Genomic DNA, 25,464 nt, shown 5'->3' with positions numbered 1-25,464 from the left:
TATGTAAACAAAAGGGTATTTAAATAGCAAAAGTATTTATTGCGCAATTACTGTGCCAGGTACTAAATGCTTTGTATGAATTAATCTTATATAATCTTTGCAATAATCCTACAAGACAAGAATAATTCCCACATTCATTTTACAAAGAAGGAAACTGTGACATAAAGATATTAAGAAACTTGTCAAAAATCACAGTTATTCAATAGGATAGTAAAGTCAAGATTCAAATGCAAATAGTCCAATTCCAGAATACATTATTTTAACCACTATATTAATATTGCCTCCAAAAAGAAGTTGCTGTTACTCCATCAGTAAAATACATAATTCTTGCCCATTCAGAGACTAAAAATAGTTTAAATAAAATCTTTTTCAACAACCTAAATGCCTACTAACAGAATAATGGCTTGATACTGGTATACTTATAGAATGGAATACATACATTTAAAATGTAGGACTAGAATTACAAACATTACATCAAAAACAAAAATCTGCATAAAAATCAAATTTCAGACTGGTATAAACTTTGATATCATTCTTAAAAGTTTTAAAATCTGCAAAACAATATCTCATTTATGTATAAAACATGGGATAATATAAACGCTCAATTCATGACAACAATTAACATTGGGGAGAAAGGAAAGAATGGGATCCAGGAAAGGGACCAATGGACCTCAATTTATTTAAGGCAAGTAACTGAAGCACAAAGTTAAAATTGAGTAAAACCAAGTGGTGGGCATAGGAATGTTCACTACATTAGCCGTTTTTGTTATCTTTATGTTTGAATTATTTCCCAATAAAGTAAATAATTTTTAAAGCTCCATGGGTGATGCCAATGTACTGCCAGTTTGGAGAGAGAGAAAACATTCAATTTCAAATGCTAGTCTAGGCATCTTCGTTTTGATCCTTATAAAGCATCCAGGCCCTGTGACTGACAAATTCTAATCTATTTTTTTCCCCAACATCTACTTCCAGGCTTTTGGAAATTAATTCAGAGTATAATGTAATCTACAATCTTTGCACGTATCTTTGTCAACATCTGCCCTATGGAATATAAATTCCTAGAAAACAAAAAAATCTTATTTTCTTAATCTCCCATTACTGGGTGACCATGTGCCCTGGTTTCCCACCTGCTTTCCTGGCAAAATTATTAATAGTGTTCCCTTTCACTTTCAAAAGTGTCCCACCAGTTTGGATGCTAAGCTGCATGGTCAGCCCATCCATTGCAATAACTTATAATAGACATGACTACTCATCTTCTCAGCAAGGCTACATATAAAAGACTCAAAAAACATCATAGTACTTTGCTTCCCACTTTCTAAAACTTACCTCTCTTACACATTAACAGGTACATTTGAACTGCTTCAAAAGCTAAAGAATTTATATGATTTTTTCATTTGTATCACTTTGAGGGGAAATTCAGAAAAGATAATTTGTTTTAAAAATAATGCCTACAGTTGAGGCTTTATATACTCTGCCCTCAAAAAAATTCCAGAATATAGCTAGAATCTTGTGCATTAACTTAAATAACACTCAAAGAAGAATATGAATCTAAACACGGTACATAGTAAGCACAAGGTATACACTTTTTTTGACCTAGAACATATTATTTTCTTAACCTAAATCAATTGTGGGCCTTTAAAAAAAATTGTTTCCTTGTTTTTCATTTTCACAGTTCAAAATTATTTAAACCATAAGTTTAAAGACAACAGGCATATTACCTGCATTTAAATCATTTACTGGCACTTGCAAAGTAGCTGCAACTTTTTTTAAAATGTTCTGCATTTCTGGTCCAGTTTTGAAGGCTTCCACGTGATAAAGAGCTGTAGCATTTTTTTCCACTTCAGTTAAAAACTTCTCACAATGATCAAAAAATCTCATTAGTTTATCATTAACCCTTGGAGGTCCACACTCCATATCTGAAAGAGAGAAAAATTTATATATATATATATGTAAATCACTGACATAAACGACAGTTTCAAATTATTGAAAATGTTAAGTGTGAAAAAGGAACACTAACATCTTACTAATCCTCATAGCTGAAATAAGCACATACTGATTAGGAAAGTCATAGGGTAAAATTATTCCCGATTTATAATGTCTGTAATGCATGAGAATAGCTAGAAAAGACTAAAGAAACAGAGATTGAAGATCAAATGTGTTGTAGTGATGCTACGCAATGAAACTGCTTTATACATTTATAAGTACTGTTTCTGTCAGGCACGGAAAACTTGAGAAAGCAAACTAAAAATCAGCAAAGTTTCCACTTACAAGGTGAGAGAGAATTCAACATATGGAATCTATTTTTTCACTCTAAGCCAAAGTCTAAACAGAGTATTTTATTTTCTCAATTGACTTTCCCAACTCTGTGTTACTTTACAAAAGATTCTGCTTTGGACAAAAACAACTGACAACAGCACAAAACGCACTGATGTTCCGGGTCTCCTGTGCTTCACTGTGCTGGTGCCTGTGACTTAGTTTATCTTCTAACTGAAGCCCCAGATAACTTTCTATTTAGACTTTAATAAATTACTTTATTCCCCCAATTTGGCAACAAATATGTATTGGAGAAGCATGCATAATCATTCTTCAACTACTGGCATGCCCTTATTTTCAGTCATATTCAAAACACACATTTTTTTCAATCACTTATCCAACAATTTACCATGAAAAGAACACCAAGTATATCATTTTTGTACATAAAATATGAGAAAACTGAATATAGTTTTATCTGGGCTTTGGATGTGTATGCAAAAAAATATCAATATGTATGTTTAAGTGTCTCTTGAAATGGATAATTCTGCCCACTTTGTCAATTGGATTGCAATTCTTAAGAAAATATCTTGACAAGGAAAATAAGCTAACTTTATCACCTTTTTTCTGTGGCTGCTAAAATGTAATTTCCCAAGTGGATCTGGGTATTTTATCCCTGTTACTATCTAATTATTGCTAGTCTTTAAACAAAAACAAAGGCATTGTTCTGTTTCTATAAAACTACAAATCTAATTCAGCAGACTCCCTCAAAAGACCAGATGTACATAATAGGCAAAACTATTGTCTATAGAGAATAACAAAGTGGCCAGGCAAAGGGTTTACCATCTGAGACTGAAAACAGTCAGGAGGGGGCTTATTCCGAACCGTAATATTTTCATCCCTGGCTCTGTACTGAGAGACAAATGCCAGTCTTCACAATGCCATCTGAGAACAAAAATTCACTTGTTCCAGAAGGTCACTATAGATATTGCGTTATATTAAAATATGCTCTGCTTTCAACATTCTGTTAATTTAACAGATTTATGAGGAATTTTCACCCGTTAATGGAAAAAGTATATCTTTAAAAAAACACAATTCAACAAATAATTAGACACAAGTCAGCTAACTGAATTATCCACAATAACATGACAGAGAATCAGTGGAGAAATTCCTTACAGATGGTTTCACTGTTCAACAGCTACAGAAGAAATTACAAAACCAGCCTACTTCTAATTTTTCACTTGGGCTTTGAAGCTAAACAATAATCCTCACTTCAATTCTGGCCTTAAAAGTGATCAAGAAACTATTAACGCTTGTTCATCTCTGTGGTACAAAAGTGTTACCTGTTTTTTCCTTATCGGGTATGCTATTGGACAAATGGAAGCTGTATAGCAAAATGGTAAAGAGAGCAAGCTCTCAATCAGATTTCCTGGGTCCACAGGTAGCTGTACGAAAATGGGCAAATTATTTAATGTGTTTGTGTATCAACTTCCTCATCTTTGAGATGGGGGAAATACTATCAACTCTGGATTGTGGTTGTAAGGATTTTGTAAAATAAATGTGAGGCATACCTGGCACACAATAAGCATGAGGTGTATGCTATCATTATTATTTGGAACTATTACAGTATTTTCTAAGAGAAAAAGAACCATTCTAGGAAAACAGAAGACTTGGATTCTAGACCTTAAAAAAGACAATTAAGAAGGCATACTCTTGGGCTCGAGTTCTTCACCTGTGAAATAATGGGGCCTTACTAGATGATTTCTCAAATTTCGAAAGAGTATAATTAATGGAATAAATGAGTTAAGTTACTGCGTGTGACCATGGACCACAGCTACAATGATGGGAACGCTAGAGTAAAAACATGAACAAAACAGAAGAAAAAAGGAGGGCACAAAAGCTTGAGATCAGGTTCCTAAAACAGGCTGTAAGTCTAAAACTGTCATCTGAAGAAGACGATAAGTTTAAAAAAGAAGAAGAAGAAGAAGGAAAAACTAGTATCGGAAGCAAAGCCTGAGGAAGAAAATTCTAGATTCTGTTTTTTAAAACGTGCGCCCAATTGTGAAACTAGACGCCAGGGAAGGGGGAAGGGATGGGTTGGCGCTCGAAGGGGCAATTCAATTTGGGAATGGGAGCGCAAAAATTGCGGGAGACCTGTCTGTCCCCTATCCTGTTCGATCCCCAACTCTACTAAACCAGGGAGCGTGTAGAAGATGCTGAAATTACACCTGATGAATAAATGAACATACGTGTAAGGGGAAAAAGAGATAGCCAAGTCTGTAATACCCCGCGACAGGGATGGACGTAGCCCGAGGGATGACGGCTTGGGAACAGGGGAAAGAGAGCTGTGGGCATCGGAGAAGCCCAGGGTCTGGGGAAGGCGGGAGGGATCCAAGGCGGGTGGGAGGACCGGACAGCACACGGGCCGCCCAAGGGGTCACCTGCGACGTCGGGCGGCGGCAAGCCAGGGTGGTAATGTTGCCACAGCCCCTGCAGGAAGGCGGCGCCGCTATCCACGCAGCGGTGCTTGGAACTGGTGATGAGCCGCAGGCGGCCGTAGTTCTCACGGCTGAAAAGGGCCGGGAAGAGCGACGCCAGACGCAACGCCAGCTGTCGCATATCCTGCCGTCCCTTCTCTACTAGCTGCCCGTCCATCCAGTCCGCGTACCACAAAGGCCAGTCGGCCAGCGCTGCACCCAGGTCGCGGCTGCGGGTACTACCGGCCCCGCCATCCCTGGACCCGCGGGCCTGCAGCAGCCCGTGTAGCTGCCTCAGCTTGCGGATCTGTTTGGCCGTGGGGTAGCGGGTGCCGTGGCGAATGAGGGCGACCAGCTGTACCGGGGTGCAAGTTCCCTCCAGCAGCTCAGGGTCCCGCCACGGAGCTTCGGGGCCCGATAGCAGCCCGGGGTTGACATCCTCGTAGCGAGTCTTGGTGCCGAAATAGGGGCTGAGCGACGAGTCCACCAGGTCCCTCGGCTCTAGAAAAGAGCAGCGCGCAAGCGACGAGAGCAGCGCCGCAGCCAGGGCCGCGGCAGGCGCTACGGAGGTCCTGAGGCGGCAGCGGGGCGCGCGGAGCATTGTCGGCGCAGACCGTGGAGAGCGACGAGCCGGCTGCCGCTGCCAAGCTTCCGGCTCCGGAGGGCAGGGGGCGGGTCTGGAGGGCGCTTCCGGCCGACGGCAGTCGGGATGCGTACCGGCAGCTGGTGGTGGGTCCTGCGTCCCGGCGGAAAGCTCCGAGGAACCCTGTAGACTTGTGGCTCGGGTGGAGCCGGCGGAAAACCCGGAGAAGCTTGAGACAGCCGTGGCTGAGGTGGAGCCGGCGTCGCTGCCCCGGAACGTAGGCGAGTTTCTTCTTAGCCAGAGCTTCAGGGATTGACTCAAAGACTCCTCCGCTTTTTTAGTTGTTTTGGGTGTGAATAAAGCCCAGACTAAACCTTAGCCTCCCAGGCTGCCAAAACAGGATAGCTGTGATACTGTGTTTTTCAAAGTATAGTGCCTGAACCGTCAGCATGAAATCTGCCTGAGACGGTTGTTGAAAATTCACATCGCTGGGCCTTGCTGCAGGGTGCCTCTTGAAACCCAAAGTGTTGTTTTGTTTTTTTGTTTTTTTTTCCATTTGAGTTTGAAAATAAACAGGATACAGTAAAGCAGAGAACTTGGAAAGGGGCTTACATTCTGCAGGAATTTAAGTCCTGAATCTTTGGTATAATCTTGACCTGGACTACCAGAGCTCATACGGACATCAGTGAGACAGCACCCTCAAAGTTGTGTGCTTGTTGATCCCGAAGGCTTAGCGAGTAGAGACATAGCAATCTAGAGAATTTGGGTGCATTGAGTCATGGCTCAGCAGATTTACTCTATTATTAAGTATGAGCTAATCTGCTTTGCAAAGCAAACATGCTCTGTATTTACCACCACTCCAGATACATGTGTTCCTCATACGTTCCTCCCATATACTTACATACTCAAATCAGCAGCTGGGTTTTTTAATAGGTTATTGCTCAGAATCTTTGCCTGATCCAAAAAATCGTAAATCTGAACAATACCTTGTTTTTTCCCACTTGAACTCCAGTTTATATGCCAGCTGGGGAAATAATAAGTATTACAAAAGTCATATGGTGATCCAGATTTAAGGAACTTGGGACCACGTTTTCATAAGTTAGCGTTTCCTTCAAAGACACTGTTACATGCCTGTTTATAAGCCCATCACCATCTTTACTCCTTTTCTCTTTAAGTGTCTCCTTGGTTTAGAGAGGTGTGCCTCTAAGTTTAGGCGTGTCTGTAAATGTTAACGAAGAAGGGGCCAACCTATGAATGCTGAAAATTTGGAGACGTTCTGTGCAGGAAACCATCTTTAGGGCAACAGATGTTCTTTCTGATATACTATTTTGTAGCATGTCAATACCTGAATATTCATGGCCAGTGATATTTTTGTAGAACTTTGCTCGAATTAGTATTTAGTAAATATCCGCTCCTTCTTAAAATAGACATTCTAACCTGTATGCTCTATAGGATGAGTTGCCTGATATTTCTAAGTGCATTCAGCGAGCATTTGTGCCAGGTTCATCTCACTATATTTTGCCTAATACATATGCTTATTAATGATCACTTCTCACACCCAGTCTTTTGAGTCCTAGGGGTTACCAAGTGTTCCCAAAGTCATTATTCACTTCTTATGAAGCAATCTTTAGAGACTTTTACTTACAAAATGTATGGCACAGCACACATTTTTATACATGAAACTTGCCCCTAGTTTTATTTTATTTTCCTTATCCTAATCCTCATCAATTGATTTTATCCTGTTTTATACACTTAAGTACTAGAAACTAATTAGAAACCGCTCCTAATTATTTTGATGTTATGCCAAATAACAATGATAAAGTAAAAGTAAGCAATACCTCCTTGTTTTTGGCTAGGAAAAAGCCAAATATAGTATAAAGAAAACAAAGAGTACTTAAGCTTTGGACCCAGACTCTAATTACCTCTGCCGCCTATTCATTGAGTGATCTTGGGAAGTTACCCATGTTCTCTGGGCCTTAGTTTTTTGTTTGTTTGTTTGTTTGTTTTTAATCTGAAAATTGGTAATATTAGAACCTCTATCATGGGATTATCATGACAATCAGAGATGATGTGTTTAAAATGCATATAATAGGCTGCTATAAATATTTTTATCATTACTAATGTTCAGTGTTATTACTATGTTCAGAGTGGAAACTATGATTTCAGAGTGAAAACTATGTTTCCAGAGTGGAAAAGAAAAAAGTTTAACTTGATGTTCCTACATTAATGGGTCTTGAGTAGAACTTCATTTCTAATCAATCCACTATATTAGTCATCATTACTAATGTTCAGGCATTGACATGCTACAAAATAGTGTATCAAAAAGAACATCTGTTGCCCTGAAGATGGTTTCCTGCACAGAACTTCTCCAAATTTTCAGCATTCATAGGTTGGCCCCTTTTCTTCTTGGTTAACATTTACAGGCATGCCTAAACTTAGAGGCACACCTCTCTAAAGCAAAGAGACACTTAAAGAGAAAAAGAGTAAAGATAGTGATGGGCTTATAAAGAGGAATGTAACAGTGTCTTTGAAGGAAAAGCTAACTTACGAAACTGTGGTCCCAATAATAGCACTGATGCCTAGCTTTCTAGCAATTATATGGATTATACTTACTCCCACTGAACAATAAAGTGAATGACTTTCACAGGCAACACATGCATCAAAGATTATTTCATAACTTTTCTAATGATAAAAATCCACTCATCTCACTTAAAATGGATATCTCATTCTTTTTTTTTTTTTTTGAGACAGAGTCTCGCTCTACCGCCCCGGCTGGAGTGCAGTGGCCGGATCTCAGCTCACTGCAAGCACCGCCTCCCGGGTTCACGCCATTCTCCTGCCTCAGCCTCCCGAGTAGCTGGGACTACAGGCGCCCACCATCTCGCCCGGCTAATTTTTTTGTATTTTTTAGTGGAGACGGGGTTTCACTGTGTTAGCCAGGATGGTCTCGATCTCCTGACCTCGTGATCCGCCCGCCTCGGCCTCCCAAAGTGCTGGGATTACAGGCTTAAGCCACCGCGCCCGGCCGGATATCTCATTCTTAGAGCACTAAGCAGCCTTAAAAAAATTTAGAAGTCACTGGCCGTGCTCATCACTTCATACCAGACCATGTCTGAGTTATCTGGGCAGTCTGTAAATTGGCTGCCCTTTGACATAGGTGACCACTTGGTCCAATCATGTAGTACAGAGAAGTTTGCATAGTGCAAAACATGGCTATCCCTTTGCAGAGATCATGGGAAAATCGCCTCCCCTCGTAAGAAATTGTGAGTATAGGAGCAATATATTTGGCAAATCTAACACAATACAAGAGGCAGAAAGGAAAATTAATAGTTCAAGGTCCTTGCAGAGATGGGAGAGGATGGAACAAAAAACACAGGTAGAGAATTTGATTTGGGCCGGAAGGAGATGAGACCTTATCTTCTGAGAGAATGTTAGAAGGGTGGGTGAACATGAGGATAAATTTGTAGATCTGGCAGGAGGGAGTTCACGGAATTCAAGCCTGATGGCCTCAGTTTCCACAGTAACATAGGAGACAAGTTTGAAAGATGGGGGAATAGGAATTAAGTCTTGGAATGTGGAAATGGTTTGGATTTGTAACTGAGAGAAATGGGAAAGTAATGGGAAAGGATTGACAACTAAGGAATGGGAGAAACAAGTAGAAGTTTGTATGGTCAGCTCTGGAGATCCAACTGAGAATGAATTGCTAGTGGCTGTGCAATTTTATTTAGAAGCAAACATTATCTGTTGTATTTTTTCAGAGTGGAAAAGAAAAAAAGTTGAACTTGATGTTCCTACAATAATGGGTCTTGAGTAGAACTTCATTTCTAATCAATCCACTATACTAAAGGATAAGCTCAATTATTTTTGCTAGATTATCCATAGGACTTCAAAAATAGTCATTCCACTTTTAAGACTGCATGGTGTCGGCCAGGCGCAGTGGCTCATGCCTGTAATCCCAGCACTTTGGGAAGCTGAGGTGGGCGGGTCACCTGAGGTCAGGAGTTCAAGACCAACCTGGCCAACATGGTGAAACCCCGTCTCTACATAAAATACAGAAAAGAAACTGGGCATGGTGGCAGATGCCTGTAATACCAGCTACTTGGGAGGCCAAGGCAGGAGAATCACTTGAACTTGGGAGGTGGAGGTTGCAGTAAGCCAAGATCATGCTGTTGCACTCTAGCCTGGGCAACAAGAGCAAAACTCCATCTCAAAAAAAAAAAATACATTACATGGTATCATATATAGTATTTTAAGTTACAGCCATCTACTTTACTTTTAAAGAGGTTACTAAGATAGTTTTCTGGAGATGAAACAATAAAGGAAAGGAAACAGCTAAATTCTGTAGGGAAATAGGAAGGCTGTCTATGTAAGCATATACAATACTGGACTAAGAACATGGTCTCAGAAGTTAGACTTTCTGGTTTTCAGATTCCAGGTTCATCTCTTATTACCTGTGAAATATTAAACAAATTAAATTCTTTTGCCTCAATGCTTTTTAATTGTAAAGTGGGGATAATAACAGTCATGAGACTGTTGAGAGGATTAAATGAAACAGTTTACATAAAGACTTTATATGGTTCCTGCCCCCAAATAAATATCAGTTGCTTTTATTAAGCAGAATTAAAGGGTTTCTTATTATCACTTCTTAAATAAACTGACAAATAGTTTTTCATAGATATTTATTATCTCATAACTACATTGAGCAACGAACTTTGTGCCTATGCCAAGAAAGTTTGAGCTTTTTTATCTTTCTGCCCTGCTGTTGCATCATTCCTTTTAACAGTTGCCAGATGTTAATTTAGTGTGTATTCACTTTTTGTTGCAGTGGAAGCCAACAGAAGAGGGGTCCATGTGTACAGATAGGGCTGGAGTGATCCACGTTCCAACAGCAGGCCCTTTAACCTCACTTGAATATGGAGGCTGCATAGGTCACAAGTCTGAAGACTACAAGCTACCTTTGCTTAAAAGGAACCACACCATCAGTGGTAGCTAACTGCTAGACTGTTCTCCAGCATATCAGGGCTACATTGCATTGCTTGAGTTGCGCTTCAGTTAACGTAGAGAACTTCACCAAACCACACATAACCATTGAAGTAACCTGCTGTTTACAGTCTCTATAATGCTCTGCCAAGGGAGTTATTTTACAGTGACAAAACTTCTCTCTTTTGGTGCCCTGACACATCCTAGGACTTTGATGTTGGTAATTCTTTCCCCCCAGCAAATGTTGGTTCTAAATCCACAGAACTACTTGAGAAACCAGATGCAAAATTATGGTAAGTTTAAATTTTCAATATTCTTTATATGTTTTGCTATTCCCATTTCAAAGAGGGAAACTAGCTATACACTTTCTCGTCCTGTTCTATGGTGATTTTCCTTCACAAACCAAAATTATTGTTCAGAAATATAATTTCCCCCAGAATTACCCTCCATCCAAAACATACTGTTATTCTATCACAAAGATAAATAATGGCTTTCCAAATCCTGGTTTAAAAAAAAAAAAAACTCTCAAGAACCAAGAATGGGCTGCCCTTGGGGAAAGAGGATCTAGGATCCAGTTGGTGCAGCTTATGGCTTGTCCCTGTGTGTACAGTTGTTAAATTGTTCTTTTATTTTTAAAAAGTTATCCTTTAAATAGATGATACAGGCATGTAGCTTAAAAGGAAATCTCAAAAGACACAAAGGATTTATCTCATTTTAAGTGAAAAAATACTGTATCAACATCAAGTAATTAAACATTTCTTTGTTTGAATATCGTAAAAAAAAAACAAAAAAACAAAAAAAACAAAACTCTCTTCTTCTCTGTATTTTTCCAGAACAGGCATAGATGATAGCAGTTATGTTTTACCATCTTATTTTTTTTTTTCTGAAATGTTAGTTTTCTAGGATATGGAAATCTTAGGATTCATAAAAAAAGAAAAGAACTTTTTGAAATGCTAGTTTTCCAAAATTGGAAAATCTTTTTGAGCCATTCTATCTTTAGGACTATTGGTTAGCTGACTTTAGAGCATTTAATGTTTCCTTATTGTTTCAAACAATAGAGAACTTTCTGCCCCCCACCCCCCCTTCTTTTTGAGACAGGGTCTAGCTCTGTCACACAGGAGGCTGGCTGTAGTGCAGCGGCATAATCTCAGCTCACTGCAACCTCCGCCTGGGCTCAAGTGATCCTTCCACCTGAGCCTCCTGGGTAGCTGGGACTATAGGTGCAGGCCACCACATCTGGCTAATTTTAAACAATAGAGAACTTCCAAAACAAAAGTTATTTATTAATTCTTCAAGAAATCTGTTTTTTACTTAGTCGATTAATGTCCATTTCATGTTGCCTCCGTAGCCCATGTATGAATCACTGTTTTTTCAGATTTTGTTCAGTTTTGTTGTATATAGACCCATCGTTCTTTGATTAAGTTGCTTTGTCTGTATTATATATCAGTCAGTATTAAAACCCAAACAGTATGTAAGCCAAAAAACAACGTAGGCACCTGTGAACTCACACACTTGGTTGCAATTGCTTCAGTAAAAAGGACAGTTTACACTCAAATTGAAGCAACCTTTATGGTTCCATAAACAACATTCCTTATTATCCCACCTCACCTTTTCATTCTTACTTCCTATGCTGTCTAATCTGATTCGGTACAGGAGATAAGGCAGGTACTGCTAAATGATAACTTAGATGCAGGGGCTATCATGAAAATATTCATCCCATATCTTACATTAAGCAAACTACCAACAACTGTTTGTTGAAAAGTATAAATGAATAAATGAAAATAGGATAGGCAGTGTGGGAAGCTAAAATATGGAAGTGTTGTTGCTTTGCTTTATGTGGTACAACGATCTCATTTTATCTTCCCAGCTCTCCCAGGAAGTATGCAGAATAATATTTATCTCATATTGTGGATGTAACAATCAAGATAGAGAGGCTAGATGCTTTACCTAAAGTCATCCAACAAATATTTGGTAGAACCAGGGCTAGAATGCAATAAATGGAAATAGAGTTATTTCGGTGTTTTTTTTCCTGATACTTGCCCTGTTCCTGACAAATGAATAGTGGCTTCAGAAGGTGTCACTTGTTGCTAGGGATAAACTTTACCTGTAATACTGTAGCACTTACTATTAGTTAACGACCCACTATTTATTCTCTTTTTGTCTTTGGAATCTTTGGAATGTGTAAGTATTTGCCTTCCAGGAAGCTCTCTTTATCCTCTCCTCAGGAGAAAATCCTGATTTGGTCTAAACCAATCTTGATAACTATCTTTCTTGCCAGTTTTGTTTTAGGAATGGGCATACAACTCAGTTCTAGCCAGTGAGACATGAGCAGTCTACTGGGGAGTTTCTGGGAAAGTTTGTTTTTCTTGTCCTAAGAAATAAACAAATAATGGGGTAATAAAGCTTCAGCACTTTATGGGATCACTGGATTGGAGATCCTGTTGAGTCAAAGGAATATTGAATTTGACACAATAAAATAGCCTGGAAGGAAAGGAAATGATATTCAGTAAATGAAATGCTGAAAATTGATATTTTGAAGGTGGTGCAGTAGTTGTTATTGATTGAATGAAACAGTTGAGATTAAGAAAGTTTAGCTGGGACAAGTTATGTAGCACAAATCATTTGAGGTAAGGAGGTTAAAAAAAACCCTGAGAGGCCAGGAAGTCCTGATTCCAAACTTCTGCTCTTGCTGGACTTGAGCCCCCCTAGCTTCTTGTCTTCCACTAATCTATGTACTCCTCCTTTCCCACTGCTAAAAAGCCGAGCTCACTCAACAACTTTAATTTTATTCAAATAAATTATTTTATACAGACATTTTGTTTTTAGTAGATGTTATTAGTGATTAGGAAAAATGAAAAAGATTGACATCTTTCAATTGACAGAGATGCCAGTAATTTTAAGTATAATTTTTTAAACACTTTGTTCTTAAAATGAGGAAGAAATGCCAGGACGGGATTACTACCCTGCTCATTGGCATGTCCAAATATGATAGCTAGACCTGCTGCAATTATCTTGCAACCAGGGAGGAGCTAGCTTGAAAATAAAGCCAACACAGTGAGATGACAGAGCAGAAAGTGGAAAGAACCTAAGTCCTTGATGATGCTATTGAGCTGATGAATTAAACCTGGAGTGTATCTACCATGGTCGTCTATAAGGAATTAAAATATCTTTACTGTTTAAACCAGTGTTTCATTGTTTTCTGCAGAAATCCTAATTGGCATAAACTATTGACCGATTAACCCCACTGCAACCTCACCTGACCCCTTAGGATGTCCTTTCATGCTTTTCTTGATTTTATTGAAGTTATGTATTGAGAATAATAGAAAATCACAGAAGGTGATTTTGTCATCCCATCTCCTTAGCTATGACCTTGTGTCTCTGGCTCATGATCATAGTTTATGAAGCATGGGAAGCACTGGGAAAAGCAGGAAGTAGGTAGTTAAGATGAGATGTCTGATCATGGAGGTTATTGGGGTCAGGACAGGTGGGTAGGCAAGGTGAAGTGTGTAAGCTAAGCAGGAAATGCAAATGAAAATCAGAGAGAAGGTACCTCTTCAGAACAGATTCTTAGAAAGCCATTATTAGGAACATATGGGCCACATCTCTGAGAAGAGTTGTGGAATTCACATTACAGTAATGGCATCACTTAGATTCATGCTCTTCTCTCACAGAGAGAAATCAATGTTTGTAGGATGTCAAAGGGTCTTCATCATGTGTCTTAGTCTGTATTCATTGCTATAAACGAATACCTGAGGCTGGGTAATATAGAAGGAAGAGAGGTTTATTTGGCTCACACAATTCTGCAAGCTGTAGAAGAAGCATGGCACCAGCATCTGCTTCTGTTGAGGGCCTCAGGAAGCCTCCATCATGGTGGAAGGCAAAGGGGAACCCGTGTATCATATGGTCAGGGAGGAAGAGAGCAAGAGAGGGGAGGAAGGTATCAGATTCTTTCTAACAATAAGATCTCATGAGAAGTAGGAGTGAGAATTCAATCCCGTGAAGACAGCACCAAGCCATTCATGAGGGATCTGCACCCATAACCAAAACACTTCCCAGTGGGCCCCATCTCCAACACTGGGGATCAAATTTCAACATGAGATTTGGAGGAGACAAACATTCAAACTGTATCATTGTGCTTGTTTTCTTCAGAAATAGACCGGATTGATAATGTTTCATGATGACATTATGATCTAAAAATGAGAGTTTATTTCAGTTTGTCCTGTATACACCCAAGAGGTCCAGGATATTATTCTCTCTGCCTACCACAAGTCCTGCAAACTATAAGATGGCCTTAACATTCAATCTAGGGTGGTTCCGCCCAATGACCTTTTGTCTTTCCTAAGTGTCTTCCAAAGGACATAGTAATATTCTATCATGAATTACATGAAAGCTGTTTACATGGATTAAACAGTAAATCTGACAAAGAGGCTGCTCTTTGATGACTCTAGACATATTTATGCTTAATATTTCAGACATTTGAGAAAAAAGTCAATTTATTAATACTTTATGTTCAATTGAGTTTGAAGCCATAAAGAAGAAGGAAATAATAAGGATTAGAGCAAAACTAAATGAAATAGAGAATAGAAAAACAATAGAATCAATGAAACAAAAAATTTCTTTGAAAAGATCAACAAAATTGACAAAACTGTAACTAGATTAACTAAAGAAAAAGAATATTCAACAAATAAAATCAGAAATGAAAGACAGTACTACTGATTTGTAGGAATAAAAAGGATTGTAAAAGAATACGTATAATAGCTACATGTCAAAAAATTGGATAGCCTAGATGAAATAGACAAATTCCTAGAAACACACAAACCAACAAAACTGACTCAAGAAGAAAGAGTAAATCTGAATAGATCTATAAAAAGTAATGATATTCAGTTTTGGTTGAATCAGCAACCAAAACTCTCCTAACAAAGAAAAGCCCAGGAACTGATGACTTCACCAGTGAATTCTACCAAACGTTTAAAAACGAATTAACACTAATCCTTCTCGAACTCCTCCAAAAAATTGAGAAACAGAATCCTTACTGAGTCATTCTATGAAGCCAACATTACCCTGATACCAAGGCTAGACAGGCAGTACAAGAAAACGATAGCCAGTTGTCCCCTATGAATGCATTATAGAGACAAAAATCCCCAGCAAAATGCTAGGAAATTAAATTCAGCAGCCCTTAAAAGAATTATATGCCATGACCAACTGAGATTTATCCCAGAAATGTAAGAGTGGTTTAACATATGAAAATTAGTCAATGTAATACACCGAGTAATAGAATGAAGAAGCAAAAAATTCATTATCATCTCAATTGATATAGAAGAACATTTGACAAAATCCATTACTCCTTTATGATAGAAATGTTCAATAAACCAGGAATAGAAAGGAACTGTCTCAACACGATAAAGACCATGCATTAAAAACTTGGCCGGGCGCGGTGGCTCAAGCCTGTAATCCCAGCACTTTGGGAGGCCGAGACGGGCGGATCACGAGGTCAGGAGATCGAGACCATCCTGGCTAACACTGTGAAACCCCGTCTCTACTAAAAATACAAAAAAACTAGCCGGGCGAGGTGGCGGCGCCTGTAGTCCCAGCTACTCGGGAGGCTGAGGCAGGAGAATGGCGTAAAACCCGGGAGGCGGAGCTTACAGTGAGCAGAGATCTGGCCACTGCACTCCAGCCTGGGTGACAGAGCGAGACTCCGTCTCAAAAAAAAAAAAAAAAAACTCACAGCTAACATCATTGTCAATGGAGAAAAATGTCAAGCTTTTCCACTAAAATCAGAAGCCATGGATGCCTGTGTTTGCCATTTCTATTCAGCATAGTATTGGCAGTTCTAGCCAGACCCATTAGGCAAGAAAAAGAAATAAAATAAATCCAAATTAGAAAGGAAGAAGTAAAACTATCTCTATTTGCAAGTGATATGAGTGTAGAAAGCCCTAAAGAATACAAAAAATAGCCTCTTAAAGCTAATAAACAAATTTAGCAAAGCTTCAGAATACAAAATTACACAAAAATCAGTCATGTTTCTACACAGTACCAGTAAAAAATCTGAAAAGGAAATTAAGAAAGTTTCATTTACAGTAGTACCAAAAAGAATAAAATATTTAGAAATCAATTTAACCAAGAAGGCAGAAAACTTGTACACTGAAAACTACAAAGCATTCTGGAAAGAAATTAAAGTAGACTTAAATAAATGGAAAGAGATCCTGTGTTCATAAGTTGGAAGACTTAATATTGTTAAAATGACAATGTTACTCAAAATGATATGTAGAGTCAATGTAATCACGCTATTAAAATCCCAACAGCACTTTTGGCAGAAATGGAAAAACCTATTCTAAAATTCATATAGAATTTCAAGGAACCCAAAATACTCCAAAATAGCCAAAATATTCTGAAAAGGAACAAAGTTGTAGGACTCACACTTTCTGATATTAAAATTTACTACATAGCTATAGTAATTGAAATAGCATGGACTTGGCACAGAGATAGACAATATAGACCAATATAGACCAATGGAATAGAATCGAGAGGCCAGAACTAACACTCACATCTATGGTTAATTAATTTTCAGCAAGGGTTCCAGGACCACTCAATGGGGAAAAGGACAATCTCTTCAACAAATGGTGTTGGGGAAACTAGATATCCACAAGCAAAAGAGTGAAGTTGGACCTATACCTTTACATAATGTACAAAAATTAACTCAAAATGGATCAAAGACCTAAATTTAAAGCTATGAAACACTTAAATATTAAATGCTATAAAACTCCTAGAGGAAAACATATTGAAAAATCTTCATGACCTTGGATTTGACAATGGTTTCTTAAATATAACATCAAGCCGGGCGCAGTGGCTCAAGCCTGTAATCCCAGCACTTTGGGAGGCCGAGACGGGCGGATCACGAGGTCAGGAGATCGAGACCATCCTGGCTAACCCGGTGAAACCCCATCTCTATTAAAAAATACAAAAAAACTAGCCGGGCGAGGTGGCGTGCACCTGTAGTCCCAGCTACTCGGGAGGCTGAGGCAGGAGAATGGTGTAAACCTGGGAGGCAGAGCTTGCAGCGAGCCAAGATCTGGCCACTGCACTCCAGCCTGGGTGACAGAGCGAGACTCCGTCTCAAAAAATATATATATATGTAACATCAAAATACAAGTGATGAAACAACTGATAAATTGGACTTCATCAAAATTGTGCATCAAGTGACACTATAAAGAGAGTGAAAAGATAAAAAATTGGAGAAAATGTTTGCAAATCATATATCTGACAAAAAACTAATACACAGAATGCATAAAGAATCCTACAACTCAACAAATAAAAGATAAATAACTCAATTTTTTTAATGGACAAAAGACTTAGACACTTCTCTAAAATAAAGACATGTAAATGGTCAATAAGCAACTCAAAAGATGCTAAAACCACAATGAGATACCACTTTATGCCTACTAGAATGGCTATAATTAGAAGAAAAAATAACTAGCGTTGTTGAACATGTGGAGAAATTGGAAACCTAGTATATAGCTAGTGGGAATGTAAATGGTTCAGCTGCTGTGGAAGATAGTTTGGCAATTCCTCAAAATGTAAAACAGAATTATCACCCAGTAATTCTACTTTTAAGTATATACCTGATATAGTTTGACTGTTTGTCCCCACGCAAATCTCATGTTGAAATGTAGTCCCCAATGTTAGAGTGGGGCCTGGTGGGAGGTGATTGGATCATGGGAGTGGTTTCTCATGAATGGCTTAACACCATCTCCAGCTGTCATCAAGATTGTGAGTTTTCACAAGATCTGGTTGTTTAAAAGTGTGCAGCACCTCCCCACTTCCTCTCTTGCTTGGGCTTTTGCCATGTGACATGGCTGCTCCCACTTTGCCTTCCATCACTATTGGAAGCTTCCTGAACCCTGCCCAGAAGCAGATGCTGCTATGCTTCCTACGCAGCCTACAGAACTGTGAGCCAACTAAACCTTTTTTTCTTTGGAACTTACCCAGTCTCAGGTATTTCTTTATGGCAATGCAAGAATGGCCTAATACAATACCCAAAAGAATTGAAAACAACAACTTAAACAGTGACTTGTACACTAATATTCATAGCAGCATTATTCACAATAAACAAAAGGTAGAAACAAACAAAATGTCTAACAAAAGAAAAACGGATAGGCTGGGTGCGATGGCTCACACCTGTAATCCTAGCACTTTGCCAAGGTGGGCGGATCACCTGAGGTCAAGAGTTCAAGAACAGCCTGGCCAACATGGTAAAACCCCATCTTTAAAAAACAAACACACAGACAAAAAGATAAATGGATAAACAAGATGCAGTATATACATACAATGGAATATTATTCAGCCATAGAAAAGAAGAATGGAGTACTGATACATGCTACAAGATGGATGAACCTTGAAAACATTATGCTAAGTGAAATAAGCCAGACACAAAAGGATAGTGTATGATACCATTATGTGAAATATTTACAGTAGGCATATTCATAGAGACAGGAGGTAGATTAGAAGTTACCAGAGGTTACCAGAGTCTGGAAGGAGAGGGAAGTGGGAGATTTTGCTGAATAAGCACAGTTTCTATTTGGGGTGACAAAAGGGTTTTGGTAATAGATGGTGGTAATGGTTGCACAACATCACAAATATAATTAATACCACCAAATTGTAGAGTTAAAAATGATTAAAATGGCAAATTGCATATGCCTTTGTCTGTTTGTGTTGCTATAAAGGAATTCCCAAGGCTGGGAAATTTATAAAGAAAAGAGGTGTATTTGGCTTATGATTCTGCAGATTGTACAAGAAGCATGGCACTGGCATCCACATCTGGTGAGGGCCTCAGGCTGCTTCCGCTCATGTCAGAAAGGGAAGGCAAGCCAGTGTATGTGGAGATCACATGGTGAGAGAGGAAACAAGAAAGGGGGAAAGTGCTAGGCTCTTTTAACAGCTAGCTCATGGCCAGATGAGGTAGTTCATGCTTGTAATCTCAACACCTTGGGAGACTGAGGTGGGAGGGTCTCTTCAGCCCAAGAATTCGAGACTAGCCTAAAATAAATAAATAATAATAATAATAATAATAATCCCATAAAACCTAGCTCTCACAGGAACTAAGAGACCAAAAACTCACTCACCTGCAACCCAGGGAGGACATTAATCTATTCGTGAGGGATCTGCCCCATGACCCAAATACCTCCCATTAGGCCCCACCTCCAACATTGGGTATCCAATTTCAACATCAGATTTGGAGGGTCAAATACCTGGGCTACATATCCTTATCTCTACAAAAAATATATAAAATTTAGCTGGGTGTGGTGACACATACCTGTAGTCTCAGCTACTTTGAAGGCTGATGCAGGAGGATCACTTCAGCCCAGAAGTTCAAGGCTACAGTGAGCTATAATCATGCCACTGCACAACAGCCTGCAAGACAGAATGAGCCCTGTCTCCAAAAAAAATAAAAATAAAAATAAATTAATGACTTTTAAAAAGACCTTGTATTGTAAGTTGGTAAACATAAGTACATTTGTTGGAACTATAAAATAATTCACCCACAGGATCAATGTTATAAATTGTTATTTGCGTCTCAATTTAGTTTGTTTAACCCAGAATTCACATTTGCCATAAAACTGTGGTCAGTGATTCAGTTAAAATACTGATAACCAAATGGGAAAGCAACATATTGAATCAGAAATAGTTTTATTTTTATCAACTGGTGTCACTGAAGAAAAGCAGGTTTCATTAGTGTGGAACATGAGAAAACAGAAAGTTTTCTATTGATTATGGAGAAATTTCAGTTCAGTTTCTAGAAGGTTAAATGCCCGGATTTCTTTTTTTTTAAATGACTGTGTTAAACTAAATAATGGCCTCCATTATTTCCATATGCAAATCCTCAGAACCTATCACTGTTACGTTATATGGCAAAAGGGAATTTGCAAATGTGATTAAGTTAAGGATCTTGAGATTGGGAGATTATCCTGGGTTATCTGATCTCCCCAATGTAATCACAAGGATCCTTATAAAAAAGGAAATGTGAGACAAAGGGAGACAAGGTGATGTGATGAAGTAGAGGTCAGAGTGATGTGGGGGCTAGATACAAGGAATGTGGGCAGCCTCTAGAAGCTGAGACAGGGAAATGGATTCTCCTCCTAGGGCCTCCAGAAGGAAAAAAGCCCTGCCAACCCATTTGAAACTTCTGATCTCCAGATCTATACAATAGTACATCTGTGTTGTTTTTTATTTTTTATTTTTTTAGAGACAGGATCTTGCTCTGTTGTCCTGACTAGAGTGCAGTGGCATGATCTGGGCTCACTACAGCCTCAATCTCCCAGGCTCAAATGATCCTCCTGCCTCAGCCTCCTGAGTACATGGAGCTACAGACATGTGCCACCATGCCTGGCTAATTTTGCTTTTTATTTTTATTTAGAGATGGGGTCTCACTATGTTGCCTACCCTGGTCTCCAACTCCTAGGCTCAAGCAATCCTCCTGCCTCAGCCTCCCAAAGTGCTGGGTTTATAAGTGTGAGAGCCACAGCTCCTGGCCCATCTGTGTTATTTTAATGTTTAAGTTTGTCATAATCTGTTACAGCAGCAATAAAAAACTAACAAAATGACTGATTTTATTTCCGAACCCATTGTCTCCCTCCCTCAAAATAATTTCATCACAATAACTATTTTTATATTACAGTTACGCACCACATAACCTTTTGGTCAATGACAAACTTCATATACAATGGTAGTTCCTTCAGATTACAGTGGAGCTGAAAAATTTTTATTGCCCAGATATGTCAGAGCTGATTGTGAGACAACACATTACTCCCATGTTTGTGATGATGCTGGTGTAAACAAACCTACTGTGCTGCCAGTCCTATAAAAGTATAATATATACAATATGTACAGTACATGGTACTTGATAATGATAATAAACGACTGCATTACTGGTTTATGTACTTGCTATATTATACTTGTATTATTATTTTGGAATGTCTTTTTTATACTTAAAAAAAAGTTAACTGCAAAACAGTCCTTCAGGAGGTATTCCAGAGAAGGCATAGTTACCATAGGAGATGGCAGCTCCATGCATGTTACTGCTCCTGAAGACCTTCCAATGGTAGAAGATAAGGAGGTGAAAGACAGTGATATTGAAACCCCTGACCCTGTTAGGCCTAGTCCCATGTGTAATGTGTGTTTATGTCTTTTTTTTTTTTTTTTTTTTTTTTGAGACTAGGCCTCACTATGTCAGCCCAGGCTGGAGTGCAGTGGCTGTTCACAGGTGCAATCTTATGAACTGCAGCCTCAAACTCCTGGCCTTGGACAATCCTCCCACCTCAGCCTTCTGAGTAGCTAGGATTATAGGCTTGTACCATAGCACCTGGCTGTGTCTTCATTTTTAAACAAAAAGTCTGAAAGCGAAAAAATAAAAATAAAAAATGTAAACAGAAGAAAGGTTATGGGCTGGGCATGGTGGCTCATACCTGTAATCCCAGCACTTAGGGAAGCTGAGGCAGGCAGATCACTTGAGGCTAGGAGTTCGAGACCAGCCTGGCCAACACGGTGAAACCCTGTCTCTATTAAAAATGCAAAAATTAGCCACGCATGGTGGCGCACTCCTGTGTCCTAAGCTGCTTGAGAGGCTGAGACATGAGAACTGCTTGAACCTGGGAGGTGGAGAAGTAAGCCAAGGATTGCATCATTGCACTCTAGCCTGGGCGACAGAGCAAGACTCCACCTCAAAAAAAAAAAAAAAAAAGAAAAGGAAAAGAAAAAAACTCACCGTAGTCTCCACCTCCTGGGCTCAAGCGATCCTTGCACCTCAGCCTCCTGACTAGCTGGGACCACAGGCACGCACCGCCACATCCAGCAACATGGTGAGACAGGGTTTTACGATGTTGGCCAGGCTGGGCTTGAATTCCTGGGCTCGAGATCTTCCCACCTCTGCCTCCCAAAGTGCTGGGATTACAGGAGTGAGCCACTGTGCCTGGCCTAAGTGTACCACTTTGTATCTTCTATCGTTTACTTTTACTGTACATTTTCTACATTTAGATACACAAATACTGACCATTATGTTACAATTGCTTACAGTATTCAGTACAATAACAGGCTGTACAGGTTTGCAGCCTAGGAACAATAGACAATGCCGTATATAGCCTAGATGTGTTGCAGACTATACCATCTATGTTTGTGTAAGTACCTTGTATGATGTTTGCACCATGATCAAATCACCTAATGATGAATTTTTCAGACTACATCCTTGTTAAGTAATGCATGACCTTAATCAGTTAGGAATGAGTCAGAGCAGTATTGTAACCTTGATAAAGATGTTGATGTAAATAATACTCCCATTTACAATGCACTTGCCAAATACAAGGCATTGCACTGAAAGTTTTACATACTTTATTTTAAAAAATTTTACAACTTTTAGGTAAGTACCATTAACCACTTTTACAGATGAGAAAACAGGGTCTATGAAGTGAAATAATTTGTCATACAGTGGTGATGTAAATATGCATGTAATGAAAGAGAATAGGCAAGTCAGAAGTGGTTTTTGTATTTCTTTTAATAGATTAAGGGTACTTATTATCAGCAAAAGAGTGAAAGTCTAACAGAAAAAAAGATGGAAAGAAATGTTGGGATGTGCAATTCCTTATGTTGGCTGGTTCAGTAGAGCTTTGCCATTGTTCAGATGGAGTTTAGGCAAGCAAAAGACAACCAGCCATTGCTGGGTATTTGAACATCAGATGTTCATAAGCCTTCGGTATTCTAAAAATAAAAATTCATTCTCTTAAAAATTCTGAAAAAAGTTCTCCGTGTTAAAACTTCATAATGAACATTGCCACATTGTATATTAGGCATAGATATTATCTGTTGAAGTTTTTGGTAATTGTTATTTTTGTAAGTGTAATATTTAATATATGTTTTTATATATATATGTTTTATTTATTTATTTTTTGAGATGGAGTCTCACTCTGTCACCCAGGCTGGAGTGAAGTGGCAAGATCTTGGCTCACTGCAACCTCCGCCTCCCGGATTCATGCCATTCTCCTGTCTCAGCTTCCCGAGTAGCTGGGACTACAGGCACATGCCACCACGCCCGGCTAATTTTTTGTATTTTTTGTAGAGACGGGATTTCACCATGTTAGCCAGGATGACCTCGATCTCCCGACCTCGTGATCCGCCCACCTCAGCCTCCCAATGTGCTGGGATTACAGGCATGAGCCAGGGCTATATATTTTGTAAACAATAGCAAATCTAGAGGAAATTCTTTGAAGTAAGAAGCAGTGGTACTTAAAATTGGCTACTTGTATTTATCATCTCTGTTTCACTTTTGAATACAATAAAACATTTTTTAAGATATTCAAAATTTTTACAGAGAGTTGATAAAAACATTTGATGATTTGGGGTGCAGATAAAGGATGGCTGGTATTTGAAAATTAAATAAATAAAGGCCTTCCTTGATTCTTAATGTTTAGACGGATGGCTTCAGTGGAGTTTCTTCCCTCAAATCAAATTCCAGTGATAGCCAGGCGTGGTGGCTCAAGCCTGTAATCCCAGCACTTTGGGAGGCCGAGACGGGCGGATCACGAGGTCAGGAGATCGAGACCATCCTGGCTAACACGGTGAAACCCCGTCTCTACTAAAAAATACAAAAAACTAGCTGGGCGAGGTGGCGTGCGCCTGTAGTCCCAGCTACTCGGGAGGCTGAGGCAGGAGAATGGCGTAAACCCCGGAGGCGGAGCATGCAGTGAGCTGAGATCTGGCCACTGCACTCCAGCCTGGATGACAGAGCGAGACTCTGTCTCAAAAATAATAATAATAATAAATAAAAAACAAATTCCAGTGATAATGTATCTGTTCTTAACACGAGCAATAACTGGAGTGCTTAGGATTAAACAAAATATCAGATGTGCCGGGCCAGAGGAGGTGAGGAAAGCCTAAAGTGATAAGGTGCTAGTCAGCTCAGTGCGGCTGTTTTAGATAGTGTAATACAGCAGACTAGAAACTTGTCAGAAAGGAAAGGTACCAGGCAGGAGATAAATGTACACCCACCTTAGCCAATGTCAGGAGCTGAAAACTCTATTTTGAATTTTTGTGGAAATAACATCCTTATGAGAAACTGAACACTAAACAGATATATTAAACCGATTTTGCTTATTAAGACATCTGTTCATTCATTTATTCAACAGCTATTTACTGAGTGGATACTTGGTAGTTTTTAGGCCTTAGAATTAACCCAAGACAAAGTTGTAAGGTAGGAAGTTACATTTCAGTCATCTCACTACTTTGCTCTTTCTTGAGACTTCAGCCTTCCCTTTCCTCCCTCAGGCTTTGGAGCTTAGAAACTAAACATATTAAAGCTTCAGTGACAGGGTGACAAGGCTGTTTAAAATGCAAAATGGTTGTGTTCAGAGGGAGATAATGTGTTGAGGAAAGAAAGGTGTTAAGTTCTACTACTTGTAGCTAGGTGGAATTATTGTGTCCTTTATATCATTTTTGCTTTACTGTCATAAGATACTCCTTGCTTTAATACCATAATAAATAAATAAAAATACACATAAGAAAATAAACAATAAAAAGAATATGTTAAAAAAATTTTTTTAACCATTTCAGGTTTTTTCTTTCTAATTCAGTTTCAGTTAATCAGGCCTGCTTTGCTTGTTTATCAAGGTTCTTCAACTTGCTTAAAAACCTTTGCATTATTGATCAAAAATTAATCTTTCAAATTACCACAGGCTTACAAAACTTTTATGCATCATGCAAACATCATGAGATGTAGTATGGGAGGTAAGGAATATTTAACTTGCTTCAAACTTTAAGTATTGGACATTTAGATTGCTTTCAACTTTACCCAATTACCAACAAAGCACAGCAGATATAACTGGTTAATATTTTTAACCAAATATTTTGACTAAAGTATTGAATTGCTTTGGGGTCTTGAAGGATATAATATACTATGAAAGAAAAGTAAGAGGTGCTGATGATACAATGAATTAGGAGGACCTATTTTGTCCTGGAAACTTTAGAGACGGCTTTTTGAAGGAGAGTCACATGTCCTACCTTAATCAGTCTACAAGCACAAGGAAACAACTTAGAGTCCAACAAAGTCAAATTTATAGATTCATTGCAGTGAGGGAGATCACAAGCAGAACTGTGAGGCATCTCACTCACCAAACAAGGAAAAGGTAATCA

General features: G+C 38.9%; 1 protein-coding gene and 1 long non-coding RNA gene across 5 annotated transcripts in view; one reads left to right on the top strand and one right to left on the bottom strand.

Moving 5' to 3' along the window:
* MINPP1 (multiple inositol-polyphosphate phosphatase 1) overlaps positions 1-5,478 on the bottom strand; it is a 47,685-nt gene extending 42,207 nt beyond the window's left edge. The window contains exons 1-2 of one of the 2 annotated variants that reach the window (XM_033215469.1): positions 4,692-5,478; positions 1,719-1,916 (exon numbers count right to left, since the gene is read on the bottom strand). In XM_033215469.1, the coding sequence (XP_033071360.1) occupies positions 1,719-1,916; positions 4,692-5,328 (835 nt within the window). In that variant the 5' untranslated portion in view covers positions 5,329-5,478. Of the gene's footprint in view, positions 1-1,718; positions 1,917-2,017; positions 2,425-4,691 lie in introns of those variants that run through there. The other variant, XM_033215480.1, reaches the window with a different exon arrangement.
* The window catches only part of LOC117086023, a 106,803-nt gene continuing 86,810 nt past the window's right edge, over positions 5,472-25,464 (top strand). For all 3 annotated transcript variants that reach the window (XR_004438178.1, XR_004438180.1, XR_004438177.1), the window contains exons 1-2: positions 5,472-5,587; positions 10,136-10,583. This is a non-coding gene — a long non-coding RNA (uncharacterized LOC117086023). The remainder of the gene's footprint in view (positions 5,588-10,135; positions 10,584-25,464) is intronic.

This window comes from Trachypithecus francoisi, unplaced genomic scaffold, assembly GCF_009764315.1.
Source record: "Trachypithecus francoisi isolate TF-2019V2 unplaced genomic scaffold, Tfra_2.0 Contig00586, whole genome shotgun sequence".
Taxonomy (NCBI): Eukaryota; Metazoa; Chordata; class Mammalia; order Primates; family Cercopithecidae; genus Trachypithecus; species Trachypithecus francoisi.
This window is presented reverse-complemented; position numbering and strand designations above follow the sequence as displayed.